At 41.1% G+C, this 15303-nt stretch overlaps 2 protein-coding genes and 1 long non-coding RNA gene across 7 annotated transcripts in view; 2 read left to right on the forward strand and 1 right to left on the reverse strand.

Moving 5' to 3' along the window:
• The window catches only part of BDP1 (B double prime 1, subunit of RNA polymerase III transcription initiation factor IIIB), an 88365-nt gene extending 84243 nt beyond the window's left edge, over positions 1-4122 (reverse strand). For all 5 annotated transcript variants that reach the window (XM_033429977.2, XM_033429975.2, XM_033429973.2 and 2 more), the window contains exons 1-2: positions 3712-4122; positions 956-1232 (exon numbers count right to left, since the gene is read on the reverse strand). In XM_033429977.2, coding sequence (XP_033285868.1) covers positions 956-1232; positions 3712-3923 — 489 coding nt within the window. In that variant the 5' untranslated portion in view covers positions 3924-4122. The remainder of the gene's footprint in view (positions 1-955; positions 1233-3711) is intronic.
• Positions 4123-4216: 94 nt separating this feature from the next.
• LOC125963920 (uncharacterized) lies at positions 4217-4743 on the forward strand. Its single transcript, XR_007476367.1, has 2 exons — positions 4217-4346; positions 4582-4743. It is a non-coding gene; the product is annotated as an uncharacterized LOC125963920 (long non-coding RNA).
• A 3642-nt stretch (positions 4744-8385) lies between these two features.
• SERF1B (small EDRK-rich factor 1B) lies at positions 8386-11997 on the forward strand. The gene is made up of 3 exons (XM_004270790.4): positions 8386-8586; positions 9384-9492; positions 11731-11997. The coding sequence occupies exons 1-3, from the start codon at positions 8580-8582 to the stop codon at positions 11801-11803; spliced, it is 189 nt and encodes a 62-aa protein (XP_004270838.1). The 5' UTR covers positions 8386-8579; the 3' UTR covers positions 11804-11997.
• The last annotated feature ends 3306 nt before the right edge of the window (positions 11998-15303 follow it).

Below are 15303 nucleotides of genomic sequence, written 5' to 3' on the forward strand. Positions count from 1 at the left end.
TTTAGAGGCTTAGATTTTAGAAGATATGAATTCAAATCCCATATCCTCCACTGATGTTTGACACAAAGCAAACAACCTCTCTGAGCTTATTTCCTCCTCCTCCTCCTCCTGTGTAAATAGTGATAGCCACTTCGCACAGCTGAGATATTTAAACGAGATAACGAATATAAAGCACCAAGGGGGAATTCCCTGGCAGTCCAGTCCTTAGGACTCCATGCTTTACTGCCAAGAAACTAAGATCCTGCAAGCTGTGCGGCACGGCCAAAAAAAAAAGCACCAAGATAAGTGCCTTCCTCTTAGTTAAAAAAAGGAGGGCATTCTATAAATTAATAATAAGAGCTGACATTTGTCGGGCTCTTACTATTTGCTAGACACTAGTCTAAATTTGTCAATTTAGAAAACATCACCAATTCATTTTGCTCAACTACACTTGTCTTAATTCAAATGAATATAACTTGCGTCAATTGGACATCTTCAGGAAAAATCTCACTGAAGGTTTAGTTTATAAATACATCTGTAGGCGTATCTGTATATGTGTGTGCACACATGTAAAACTTCTATTTGTGGCCTCCGCCAAAAACAATGAAAGATATAGATGAAAAAAATATACAAAAATTAATATCGTGGAAAAAATAGCTTATTAACTCTATAGTGCTTCTCAATCGTTCTGTAACAAAAGGGGATATTCTGGGACTTCCCTGGCAGTCCAGTGGTTAAGACTCTGCGCTTCCATTGCAGGGGGCACGGGTCCAATCCCTGGCTGGGAAAGATCCAGCAGCCAACAAACAAACAAACAAACAAACAAAAGGGGATATTCTATTACCATGAGGGATGTTACTTGGTTTTGTTTCCCTCATCAAAATGCTACAGATGCTTGTTCTTCCTCCAAATGATGCCTAACATAAAAACAGAAATCTAGCAGGCAACAGTCAAAATTCTGATTTTTCTACCATACCTTCTCTTTCCTCAATTCTTCTTTTAACATTTCTCTCAGTTTCTGGGCTTTATATATTCGGTATCTGTCTGAGCATGGCTGTTTCTCTTTTGTTGGAACAGGGTTTGGCTGTGGAGCTTCTTGATTAACTGTAGATAAAGGATGAGGTTCTGAAGGAACACTGACACTAGGTTTAACCAGACTAAAAGTACTTGATACTCGCTTTCTTCTCTGTGAAACAGTAGAGGAAGATTTACTGGATTCTTCAACATCCTTCCCACCATCAGTCTTTTCATCACTGTTGAAATTTTAAAAGAAAAAAATAAGGGCACCATGGATCTTCTTTTAAATATTTGAGCCTTAACAACTAGTCTGACAAAAACCCAAAAGAGCAAAATCTCATTATTAATAATCAATGACTTCAACAGAGGTTGCAATAAAATTTTTGTTCAGTACATCTTTTTAACAGATACGGAATTCTAATGAAGACTGATGATCCTTTTCAAACTTCAAATCCCTAAGAACATTATAGCACATAATTTTATGCTCATGCTAGGTACCTCAAAAAACAAACAAAAAAAAACCTAAGTTACAAAACAAAGCTTAATTTGCCTAATTTGAATTATTCGATAACTGAGAGGTTTTTTTCTTTTGATAGTTCTAAAAAAAATTTTTTTAATTGAAGTATATAGTTGATTTACAATATTATATTAGTTTCTGGTGCACAGCATAGTGATTCAGTATTTTTACAGACTGTACACCATTAAATGAGAGTTGTTTTTTAAAATTAAGTTTATAATCCACATTGACACTTTCTAAAGTGATCTAAATTTTTGGCATTTTACTTTAATTATCAACTTGAGATCAGTTAAACCAAACAAAATATCAAACCTCTGAAATATTTGTATTGCAGTATTTGAAGACATTCATTTAGCTACATTAATCAAACCAAATTCTGTTTGAGGCAAAAATCATTTATCTTTTGTCAGGTATAACTCTACTTATTCAGCTATCAAAATAAACTCTTCACTCAAAAAAAGTACTCAGTAGGGGCTTCCCTGGTGGCGCAGTGGTTGGGAGTCCGCCTGCCGATGCAGGGGACACGGGTTCGTGCCCCGGTCCGGGAGGATCCCACGTGCCGCGGAGCGGCTGGGCCTGTGGGCCGTGGCTGCTGAGCCTGCGCGTCCGGAGCCTGTGCTCCGCGGCGGGAGAGGCCACAGCAGTGAGAGGCCCGCGTACCGCAAAAAAAAAAAAAAAAAAAAAAAAAAAAAAGTACTCAGTCACTTCAAATTACATATCCAAATTCAGATTGGATATAAATATTTCAGGAATGGCCTGAAAGCAAATTAAGAGGGTGTAAGTCAAGAATTAAAAGCAGTCTACTTTTTTCATATGTTATGATTAGTTTTATATAAAAGTGAAAAAATGCCTAAACTATAGAATAACTTTTCCAAAAAGTATCCAATTTAAATTCTTATCTCAGCCCTTATAATGTGATACATGTGCCATTTGCATTTCACCCAATCAACATGAATGCATAAGGACAGAACATATACCCTATGGATTTTTACAATTAGCAAAGACCCACCAAAAAAAAAAGGAAACACATGATAAAAAACCAAGTATAGTCCCTAAATGTCAAGTCTAAGAAAGCAATATCCTTGAGCTTAAATGTCTCAAGACTACAGAATAAGTAATTTACTAAATTATCAATAATCATACATTCACATGAAGTTAACAGGATCTCTGTGAACTTTATTAATTTAACAGTAACTGGTATTTCTATTCCACTGTTGGGAGAAATTCTGAAACAAATTCATGTAAGAAACTTGGAAATTACTAAGCATAATTAAGCTATCAAAATAATACTCTATACTAAGCACCAGCTGAGGTCAACAGAAGCCAAGCCAAAAGAGAAAAGAATTAAAATTGTCACCTTCCTGTCACAGTATAAATTTATACCATCTCACTGTTATTTAATAGGGTTGATTTTCATTGGTTTCCTCACATTTATAGTATAAAAACAGAGGCCATTATTAGCTCAACATGTCTTAACTTTAACTACTTTGCTCCATCACCTTTAAACACCTAAAGGTAGGCAACTATTCTGTCATGTCCCGTGCAAGACAGTTTATATCAGTTATTTCTAATCTCCACAATAAAGAGTTACATTATCCCCATTTTGCAGATGAGTACATTCTGCCTGGGGAAAGTCCATAAACTGTTAACTTAAGTAGAAGAATCCTGAATCTAAATGTGGTACATGACACATGCTTTTCTGTTCAGAAAACATGGTCACCATAGTTAAAGGGGCACACCCTCAAATCAAAACAAGTAACCAGTTCCTTTCCATTGACATAAATCAGCAGAATCAAAGTAACACTGCTCTTCTTTTAAAAAAAATGTTTTCAAGATTTAAAAAAAACAACTTACTCCCGTAAAGTACTCCAAAAGAATGAAAACTGCGGTAATCTAAATGCTCTAATGAATAGTACCACGTGTGGATTTTCTTGAAGATTGCTAGACCTGGATTCCTCCCACCACCACTTGAAGACATGGTCGCCTCCCCGAGAATCTACACGCTGTAACAAAATTCACACTTGCCTCACCGTGGTTAGAGGGACCAACTACAGTTGGCAGTGTGTTCCTCGGCCTCAACTGTCAGGCTTAGTACAAGCGAGGGGGTACTTCTACGGTAAAGTTTCTTTGCTCAGCTTCCAGGTGACACGCCCGGAGAGGCGGGGCAGATGAAAATGCTCCCCTCTGCAAGTACTTACCTGCTCTTGGGAGTCTTTTCTTGGAGCTCCTTTTCCCCACAATCCACCGGGGGAACATCTGTGGATTCCGCTGGCTTTGGGACAGAGGCCGCTGCAGGCTCCGGCGGCCTGGGAGCCTCTCGTTCACGCTGTGGATTGGGGGCGGTGGAGCCCCTGGCGCCTGCTCCAGGCCTGACATTGGGCTTCACGCTAAGGCGTGCCCTGCGGAACATGGCGGAGCCAGGGGGCCCGGGGAGGCGACCCCACGGCCGCTCTCAACCCCGAGCCCCGACCGCTGCCTGGAGAGGGCTTTAGGAACTACGCCCTTCCCACAAAGCCACACCAACAGCCCAGCGGGCAGCTACCGCAGTTTTACTCCCCCGCCGCCGCCTCCGATCTCCCGCCGCCGCCTCTTCTTCATGACCCTGCTACACTAATAGCTAAGTTTCCCCCGGTACCTCGTTCCCCCGCCCTCAGAGGGCGCCGGAACTGATTACATCATCATCCAGCGCCGCGGAATGACGCACAGCACCGGAGCCATGGTAACCGTCAAGATATGGAGCCTGGGTTACCAGTGAACCGGAAATTGAGACGCCAGACGGTGTACTCTTCCTTCTGCAGGGCTCCTTAGGATTTGTTCAAAAGAGCAGAAGGAGGTAGGCAGTCCTTCAGTCCAAACTTTTACAGGAACTATTAAAATCCCTGGCCGTAGGACTTCCCTGGCTGTCCAGTGGTTAAGACTCCGCGCGTCCACTGGGGGTGGTGCGAATTCCATCCCTGGTTGGGAACTAAGATCCCTCAAGCTGCGCGGCGAGGGGGGGCTGAGGGTGGGGGGGATGAGAATGCAGGCGAAAACAAAAACAAATTGCTGGCTTTTTTTTTTTTTTTAAGAGGGTCCGGTAGAACACTGCCTGTTCATCAGCGCATCCCTAAGGCTTAAAAATTCTAAAATGAGGGGCTTCCCTGGTGGCGCAGTGGTTAAGAATCTGCCTTCCAATGCAAGGGACACGGGTTCGAGCCCTGAGCCCTGGCGGGGGAAGATCCCTGTGCGCCACAACTACTGAGCCTGAGCTCTAGACCTCGCGAGCCACAACTACTGAGCCCCTGTGCCACAACTACTGAAGCCCGCTCACCTAGAGCCCGTGCTCCGCAACAAGAGAAGCCCTCACACCACAACGAAGAGTAGACCCCGCTCACCGCCAACTACAGAAAGCCCAAGCACAGCAACGAAGACCCAACACAGCCATGAATAAATAAATATATATTTTTAAAAATTCTAAAATGAGTAGAACATAGATTAGAAATTAAAGTGTGAAGAAAGTGATAATAGATAACTCCTAGGAAGGGAACTGAGTTCCTGGGAAACACATCGTGGGAAAAAAGAACATTCACTGTATATCCTTGTTTACTTTTTAATGTGAATGTAATACCTGTTCAAAAATTATTATAGTTAATGGGAATTCCCTGGCGGTCCAGTGGCTAGGACTCCGCGCTTTCAGTGCTGAGGGAATGGGTTCCATCCCTGATCAGGAAACAGGTCCCGCAAGCCCTGCGGCACAGCCAAAAGTTTAAAAAGAAGAAAAAAAGGAAAAAAATATGGTTAAAACTTTGTAAATTTTTTAAAAAAATATGTTATTAGGCTCATTTTGGGAGAAACATGGAACTTTTTAAATATATATATATATATTTCTAGTTTATTTTGCTGCACTGGGTCTTAGTTGCTGCACTCGGGATCGTCATTGTGGTATGCGGGATCTTAACTGGTGGCATGCATGCAGCATCTAGTTCCCTGACCAGGGATCGAACCCCGGGCCCCCTGCAGTGGGAGCTCAGAGTCTTACCCACTGGACCACCAGGCTAGTCCCAAAACTTTGTAAATTAACGTGAGCATTCTTAATCTGCTTCAGGAGAGAGCAACTGAGCAATAAGCAAGACATTCTGTGTGGGAAAGGAAAATTCAACAAATGAACAAGATAATTTAAGAATTATTAAATGCCATGAAAGAAATTTATAGGGTGATATGACAGAGGTTAATGGGAGGCTGGTTTACTTTATGTAGGGTGGTTAGGGAAGTCCTCTGTGATGAGAGGAAAAATGTCCAGAGATGAGGCTGACTCTAGAGATTATGGGCCAGTGTTTGAACCAGTAGTACGATTCCCCTGATGCATAGAAAACAAAGGCCTGACTTCCTTCTTGGAAGGAGAAGAAAATTCTACAAGAACATCCTGCTACATTAATGACAAAATGTCAAAGGAATAAAATCCCGAACTGATTGAAGAGATTGCTAGGTCCAGAAGGAGAAAGAAGAGAGACAAGTGTTTTTAAGAGTAGGAAAGCAAGGCTGAAAGTACAGAGAGAAAAGATTCTTTCAAGAGTGGGAAGGAAATGGAGGTCTGTGGGCTCCCTCCAGTACTCTGGAGAGGGAATAGGACCTCAAACACACCTAAGGAAGCTCAAGGACCTGAGAAAAATAACCCCTGCTGCAGATATCTCAGGAATCTTGGCGCTACTGCCAGAACCGTACAGCTTTGAACAACATATTCCAGTATAGACTGAAGACATAAGGCCTTTCCCCAAACGCTCTGTTTCACCTAAGAGTCTATGGTATTCCCACATTTCTGCAGGTAAAGAAGTAAATAATGACTAGGATTTAATTTCCTATTTGTAAAGGGATGGGAACAGAGTCAGATTCAATTTTACTATTTAACATAAAATCATAAGCTATTTGTTACACATCCCAAGTTTGTACAGTGTTTTTTTTTCGAATTTTATTTTATTTACTTTTTTATAGCAGGTTCTTATTAGTCATCAATTTTATACACATCAGTGTATACATGTCAATCCCAATCGCCCAATTCATCATTTTAAAATAATTCTGAGACTCGCGTTTTGATCGTGGCTCAGCTCACGGCTAGCTGTGTGACCTTGGGCGGTCACATAATTCCCCCTAGTTTGTACAGTCTTAACGGCATCATAGTAATTTTAAAAGTCTCTAGTTTTCTCTGGCAGACACACCCAACATTTCTTGTATACATGGGATACATCATGTGTATCCCTACAACTCAAAAACTATATTTTCAGTTGCAAAGAAAAAGCTCAGTTAGACTCTTAAGACCACATACAGAAACAACTCTACTTAAGTTCAATCCCAAACTCCTTCCCTCCCTTCCTCTTTAGATGGTCTCTTTATCTCTATAAAGAGCCTGGCCAGAAAGTCAATCTTTTCCCCTGCTCAAGTTACTGCAGAAGAGGTCCCTAAGTGGAGACACCTGGCCTGTAAGCAGTATTGAGAAGGAGGGGTGGGACATAGGGAGAGTGATAAGCATGAAAGGCTCTCTGAGGTTGAAAGAATGATGACAAGTATAGCTAATATGTTGAGTGCTATCCTGTGCTGGGCACTTACTACTTCACATATATTAATTTGATTAATGAAGGAGGTACAGTTACCTCCCCATTTACTAGTAAGGAAGCTTTAATGCAATTAAATGACATTCCCAAGTTCCCACAACTACTCATTGGGAGAGCTGGGCTTTCAACCCAGACATTCCATCTCCAACACCCTCAGGTAATTTTTATGAGATGAAATAAAAATTGTTGAAGCTTGGTCTTATATACTTGGAGGTCCATTATAGTATTTTCTATACTTTTGTATATGTTTGAAATCTTCCAAATTAAAAACTTAAAAAAAAAAAAGGGTGATTTCAGGGTGTCCAGACTAACTCTACACATTTCTCAGTTTGTAATAATTAACGGAATAGATGAAGAAAATAAGTATCAAGCATCTTTACACGTCTGTTTCTAGCAATGGCAGATGCTCCATAGCTTTTACATAGGTTTAAGGTTATTCTGGGCTATTCTGAATTCGTGGTAAGACTGCATTCCCTAGCATTCTCTCCCCATCACACAACCCAGGCACAGAGCCACAGAACTCCTAAAGTACTGTCGACCGTGACAAGCGCACTGGGATCAAACGGGAAATGAACAGACTTTAGAGTCCGTTTTAAATTTGAATCTTATTTCTACCCGTCCCTACCTATTAGGTCAGCGCTTCTGGTCTCAGAGTCTCAGTCGCCTGTTTCGTAAAATGAGAACAATGAAGTCTACCTTGCAGGCTTGGTGCGTGAATAAAGAAGGAAAATATGGGGCTCCCCTGGTGGCGCAGTGGTTGAGAGTCCGCCTGCCGATGCAGGGGACACGGGTTCGTGCCCCGGTCGGGGAAGATCCCACATGCCGCGGAGCGGCTGGGCCCGTGAGCCATGGCCAATGAGCCTGCGCGTCCGGAGCCTGTGCTCCGCAACGGGAGAGGCCACAACAGTGAAAGGCTCACGTATCGCCAAAAAAAAAAAAGAAGGAAACTATGAAGGGCCAACACCGGCTCTCAAAGAGTTAACCCTCAATCTGTTCTGTCCCCGCCTCTGCAACGGGATGTAAAAAAGCTAACTTTCCTTTTCGAAAAGTTAGATATTGTAGCGTTTAACGTCGTTATCAAAAAAATAGGGGCTGGCTAAGTCCCAGTGACCGGTATACACAGGGAAAATCCACACACGTCCATGCCTCGCTCAGACACAGGGCTCGCTTTCTCGACTCTAGCAAACTTAAACGGCCGAAACGCCCCGGGGACGGATGACTAACCCCGGAGCTGCGGCTCCTGGGCCCTAGTCGGGCACCGCCCCGCCCCCCCCACCGGCCACGCACGCGCAGTCACTCGCCGGCCACGGCGACTGCCGTTGTCTGGCTTCGTTGGGCTGGGCTGTCCACCGAGCACAGGCGTGTCCCTGCTGAGGGCCCGCGCGGGCTTAGGCTTCCAGATCGACGGGTGGGGACGGCCGCTGAGCGTGCGAACAAGTCTTTGCTTTTCCGAGTCGCTCTTTTCCAGTCCGGTGGTCAACATGGCCCGTGAGTATGCGGACGGGTAGGGGAAGCGGCGGGGAGCGTCCGGCGAGGAAGTCGAGCTCCAAGGCGCGGCGGGCGGGCAGACTGGGGCCAGCTGGTGAAACCCCTTCCGTCCGGCGCGGTGGTGACCCGGTTTTTAGTCAGCAGAGGGAGAGGGACGGTTGGCTCCGGTCCGGCCTGAAAGGTCGGGCAGGTGCCTGCCCCTCGGGTGCGAGTTTACACGGTAAGGAACACCTCCCCGGTGGTGAGGTGTGTGGAGCCCCGGGAGGGATCCTGGTCTGGAGGTGGTTTATAGCTGGTACTTAATACTTAAGTAAGGTCGTGAGGCCTAACGAGGACAGGGAACTCTAAGTCTCCTCTCTAGTTCTTTTGTTTGGCCCTCGAAGGTAATGTTTTACAAGCATCTGTAATGCTCGCTTAACAGTTGAATTATGATGGGCCAACGTGTGTGTGCCAGGTGTAATCTGTGGTGTATCTTTCTCTCTTCACCCACACCTCTCAAAAGCCAGAACTTATTTTGGAATACTGGCCCATAGAGACAGACGATTGGAACGCCTCCTTTAAGAGATCTGGTGTTTATAGCCAGTGAACACCTTAACTGGTATCATAATACTGTTAGGAACTTTAGTGTTTACGTTTAAGCTTCCTCCTTGTCGTCAGATCCCTGGAACACCATTCAGTGCAGTACTCTGCTGGCTTATCTCTTAAAAAGCAAACTTCAGATGCATTTAAATAAGACCCTTAGAATGGAATTATTAATTTTGGAGATGGAAAAATAACATCACTATTTCTCTTTGTAGGTGGAAATCAACGAGAACTTGCCCGCCAGAAAAACATGAAGAAATCCCAGGAAATTAGTAAGGGAAAAAGAAAAGAGGATACCTTGACTGCCTCTCAGAGGAAACAGAGGTGAGTTATGCTAAAGGAATTCTCAAGTCACAGAAGTTTTCATTTTGGAGAATGGAAAGCAGTTTAAAATCCTTAGTAGAACTAGGCCTGCAAGGAAGGGGTAACAGCTGCATATCTGTTGTGTGCCAGGCATACTAAAATTATAAGCGATAGTCATTATCCCAACCCATGGATGAAGAATTTAAAGCTCTCAAGCTATAATTTGTCTTGCAGAGAATCTCATGCAACTCCACCACAACCATAAGAATTTCATTTAGCTTCCATGTGCAAGGCATTGTTAGGTGCTGAGGGTAAACATTTTGCAAGCAGACATCCTACTCATACTACTCTGGGTGACAGGTCACCAATTATATTGATAACTTCTGAAAGAGACACAAAGTATACGTAGTTATACTGACTTCTGAAGATCCATTGGATTGGAGAGAATGCAGGTGCACTGCCTTGACATACAAGTGACAATACAAAACTGCTACAGAAATATCAATACTTTGAGACTACAGCTTAAGTTTTTTTAAAAAAAAGCATTCATGTTTCTAAAAAAAGTTAGCCAAATTTCATTTTATTCTAAAATCAAATTTTGTTGTTCATGTGAAACTCGGAGGCCAGGTGAAGAATTGACTACACAGGCTCCATCGTGGCTTCTCTGTGGTCCTCAAGGCTGGCTGCACATTAGAACCACCTGGGAAAACTTGATGTCTGCTCAAGCCTGTGCCTTACACCCAGCCCTGAATTAATTGGTGTGGGGCTGGACATTAAAAGGTGCTCTAGGTAAATTTTATTATACTTAAGTTAAACCTGACTTTAAAAGCTCCCCAGGTGATTCTGATATGCAGTCAGAATTTAATGAAGTTGAAGCCCTTAATTACCACTTCACACTGTCTTTCTATTGACATTTATTGTTAAAGTGATAAGCTTTGCTTTAAATTTGTTTACTTACATTGGAGTAGAAGTGAACCAATCAGTGGAATGGTACAGATCAGTAACCCTGAAATAATATTTTTATTGAGAAACTTAGTGTAGTTTGGCTCAGTGATAGTCACTGCTTAATGACTACCCACTGCTTACAAAGCTCTGTGCTAGATGCTCTATATTTATTACCTCTATTCATCATAATTGTGAAAAGTGCTATTAGCCCCAATACATGCAATGAGAGACTGGGGCTCTGAACTTCAATAACATTACTAAGATCACACAGCAAGCACAGCTTGCTGGTTACAAACAGAAAAATAACTATTACTGTTTTTATTCAGGACACCTCATTTTTTTTGTAGCTGTCTTGTTTTTCCTTCCTTCTCATTCCTTGTTTTTGCTATTGGCCTCTCAGAAATGTCTTATTAACATGGACAGAGCTACTCATCCTGAATTAAAATCTAATACTAAATATATGCAATAATAACATAGGAAAGAGCCTGGTCTTTGAAATTGGACAGACCTTAGTTTTTTGTGTGATTTGGGGCAAATTATTTAGCTCTAAGCCTTTAACTTTTTTTTTAAATCTGAAACATAGGGACAATAACTCAAAGTTGTCGTGGGACTTAATCCAGAGCCAGCAAAGTGCCTGGCACATAGTAGGTGTTGAATACATAGCCATTTAATATATTTTTTAATATGGGCTCATGGACCATCCAGCCCAGGTAATCTGGTTTTAGTTCACAGTATGTGAAGGTTCAGCCAGAGACACAAAGGGTTAAGAAAATGCCCTGAATATCCTGCTTTTTGGCTTGTAAGAAACTGAATAGATTCATAACATCTATGTTCTAACCCTAGGTACCACTTAGGATATCTAGAAGATTTCTGAAATGCCCCTTCATTCACGAAAAAATTTATAGTGAATTAACTTTGTTGACAACCAAGATTAATTGCCATTATTTCTACATATAGCTGCCTCATATCAGATGGTGTGCTTGTGTGTGTGTGTGTGTGTGTGTGTGTGTGTGTGTGTTCCTCAGAACAACCTGATATGTATTACTCTAATTTTGAAAAGACTTGGAGGTCATTTATCCAAGGTCATGACAACAGTACAGATTGTATTCAAAATAAGATCTGACTTCAAAGCCTTTCCATTCTTCACCTTCTATCTTCACCATTCTATCTCCATCCATGAAAATGGAAAGACATGAAAGTTTATATCTTCTTTTAAATTGTTTTCTAATATACTGAATGGATTATTGTAGAAAACAAATGAGAACATAAAATCAGTTTTCCTGTAACAACTTACAGCCTTTTCCCCCCATATAGGGACTCTGAGATCATGCAACAAAAGCAGAAGGCAGCCAATGAGAAGAAGTCTATGCAGACAAGAGAAAAATGATGACTATTTGGAAAACCTGGGTGCTGCTGCTAACTAAGTGTATCATAAGCTCTATGATCAAGATTTTGTAGAGTGAACAGCCAGTACATATGTTATATCCTTGTAAAACTATTTTAAACTTTACCTTTCAGCCTGACTTATTGTGATGTTTCAGAACCATTCTTCAAAGAATAAAACACTAACCGTGCATGTGACATATTGGTGAACATTGTTTTTTATCACCAGTGAGCATTTATACAATTTATTAGAGAGGTAATATCAGGTAACAGGATATTGTATATAAATCTAGAATCTTTGTCATAAACTTTGTTAAAGTATATCTTTAAAGTCAACTTTATTGTATAATAGAATTTAAGATACATTTATCTAATTTTGCTTTGTAATCAACTAGTTTGCTTGAAAAATTTACAAAAAATAGTAAAACCCACCTGGAATAGCAACTAAATGAACATAAACTAAATGAGGTCTCAGTAAGAGTTCTACTTACAGCTTTAAAATTTTCTGGAATAAGTGCCTTTTTTTAAAAAAGAATTTCTTTTTTATTTTTAAAGAAATTTATTTTATTTTTGGCTGTGTTGGTTCTTCATTGCTGCATGTGGGCTTTCTCTAGTTGCGGCGAATGGGGGCTCCTCTTCGTTGTGGTGCGCCGGCTTTTCATTGCAGTGGCTTCTCTTGTTGCAGAGCATGGGCTCTATGCATGCGGGTTCAGTAGTTGTGGCATGTGGGCTCAGTAGTTATGGCTCGCGGGCCCTAGAGCACAGGCTCAGTAGTTGTGGCACATGGGCTTAGTTGCTCCGCAGCATGTGGGATCTTCCCAGAACAGGGCTCGAATCCATGTCCCCTGAGTTGGCAGGTGGATTCTTAACCACTGCACCACTAGGGGAGCCCCTGCCTTTTTTTTTCTTAATAGAGTTTATTTTATAGAGCAAAATTAGGGTCACAAAAAAATTTAGATTTCTCATCTACCCCCTGGCCCTACTCATACATAGCCTCCCCATTATGGACATCCCCTACCAGAGTAGTACCCTTGCTGTAACTGATGAACCTACATTGACACATCATTATCACCCAAAGTACATAGTTTACATTAGGATTCACTCTTTGCCTTCTAAGAGTGCCTTTTTTGTGTGTGTGTGGATATGTTAATGTTTTTTGTTTTTAGTTGAAGTATAATTGACTTAGAATATTAGTTTCGGGCTTCCCTGGTGGCGCAGTGGTTGAGAGTCCCCCTGCTGGTGCGGGGGACACGGGTTCATGCCCTGGTCCGGGAGGATCCCACATGCCGCGGAGCGGCTAGGCCTGTGGGCCATGGCCGCTGAGCCTGCGCGTCCGGAGCCTGTGCTCAGCGACGGGAGAGGCCATGGCAGTGAGAGGCCCGTGTACCACACACACAAAAAAAAAGAATATTAGTTTCAGGTGTGCAACATAGTGATTCAATGTTTTTATACATTACAAAGTGATCACCACAATGTCTAGTCACCATCACCACAAAAAGTTACTATAGTATTATTGACTATATTCCCTATGCTGTACATTATATCCCCATGACTTTTTTATTTTATAGCTAAGTTTGTATCTCTTAATCTTTTTCCCTTATTTTGTGCATTTTCCCACCTTCCTCCACTCTGGTGACACCAGTTTGTTCTCTGTACCTGTGAGTGAATTTCTGTTTTATGTTTGTTCATTTGTTTTGTTTTTTAGATTCCACATGTAAGTGAAACCATATGGTATTTGTCTTTCTCCGTCTGGCTTATTTCACTTAGCATAATACTCTCTGTGTCCATTCATGTTGTCACACATGGTAAGATTTCATTCTTTTTTATTGCTGAGTAATATTCCATTGTATATGTGTACATATACACCACAGCTCCTTTATCCATTCATCTCTCAAGGGACAGTTAGGTTGCTTCCATATCTTGGTCGTTGTAAGTGCTGCAATGAACATAGGGATAGATAAATCTTTTCAAATTAGTGTGTTTGTTTTCTTCAGATACGTTTAATTTTTTGAGGAACCTCCATACTGTTTTGCATTGTGACTATACCAATTTACATTCCCACCAACAGTACACAAGAGTTCCCTTTTCTCCACATCCTCACCAACGCTCATTATTTCTTTTTGATAAAAGTCATTCTGACAAGTGTGAGATGATATCTCATTGTGGTTTTGATTTTCATTTTCCTGATGATTAGTGGTGGTAGGCTTCTTTTCATGGACTGGTTGGCCATCTGTATGTCTTTGGAAAAATATCTATTCAGATCCTCTGACCATTTTTTAATCAGATTGTTTCTTTTTTTTTATATTGAGTTGTGTAAGTTCTCTCTGTATTTTTTATATTAACCCCTTATTGGACATATCATTTGCAAATATCTTCTCCCATTCAGCCTTTCAGGATGTTGCCTTTTGATTTTGTTGATGGTTTCCTTTGCCATGCAAAAGCTTTTTAGTTTGGTGTAGTCCCATTTGTTTATTTTTGTTTTTTGGGGGTTTTTTTGGCTATGCTATGTGGCTTGTGGGATCTTAGTTCCCCGACCAAGGATTGAACCTACACAGAAAGCACAGAGTCCTAATCACTGGACCGCCAGGGAATTCCCTGTTTATTTTTGCTTTTGTTGCCCTTGTCTGAGGAGACGGATCCAAAAAAGTACTGCTAATTCTGATGTGAAATATCATACATAGTGCCTATATTTTCTTGTAAGAGATTTGTGGTTTCATGTCTTACATTTAAGTCTTTAATCTGTTTTGAGTTTATTTTCATACATGGTGTAAAAAAGTTGTCTAGTTTCATTCTTTTACATATAACTCTACAGTTTTGCCACCACGACTTATTGAAGAGTCTGTCTTTCCCCTATTTTGTATTCTTGCCACCTTTGTTGTACATTAATTGTGCATTTAAGTGTGGGTTCATTTCTGGGCTGTGTATTCTGTTCAGTTGATCTATATGTCTGTTTTTGTGCCAGTACCATACTGTTTTGATGACTGGAACTTAGTAGTATAGTTTGAAATCAGGGACCATGATACCTTCAACCTTTCTTTCTCAAGATTGCTTTGGCTATTTGAGGTTAAGATTTGTTCTTTTTCTGTGAAAAATGCAATGGGTGTTTTGATAAGGATTGCACTGAATCTGTAGATTGCTTTCGGTGTTATGGACATTTTGACAATAATAATTCTTCTAATCCATGAACACAGAATAGCTTTCTATTTATTTGAGTTGCCTGCAATTTTATTCATCAGTGTTTTACAGTTTTCAGAGCACAGGTCTTTCACCTCCTTGAGCAAATTAATTCCTAGGTATTTTATTCTTTGTGATGCAATTCCAAATGAATTATTTTCTTAATTTCTCTGTCTGCTAATTCATTATTAAGGTATAAAAATGCAACAGGTTTCTGTATATTCATTCTGTATCCTGAAACTATACTAAATTTTTTTTAGTTCTAATAGTCTTTTTGCTGGTATCTTTAAGGTTTTCTATATATAGTATAATGCCGTCTGCAAATAGCGA

The sequence above is a fragment of the Orcinus orca genome, chromosome 3 (genome assembly GCF_937001465.1).
Source record: "Orcinus orca chromosome 3, mOrcOrc1.1, whole genome shotgun sequence".
NCBI lineage: Eukaryota > Metazoa > Chordata > Mammalia > Artiodactyla > Delphinidae > Orcinus > Orcinus orca.

Excerpts from the sequence above, each read along its gene's own strand:
- SERF1B (XM_004270790.4), top strand. Across the intron at positions 9,493-11,730 it reads GCCTCTCAGAGGAAACAGAG|GGACTCTGAGATCATGCAAC; the intron begins GTGAGTTATGCT and ends CCCCCCATATAG.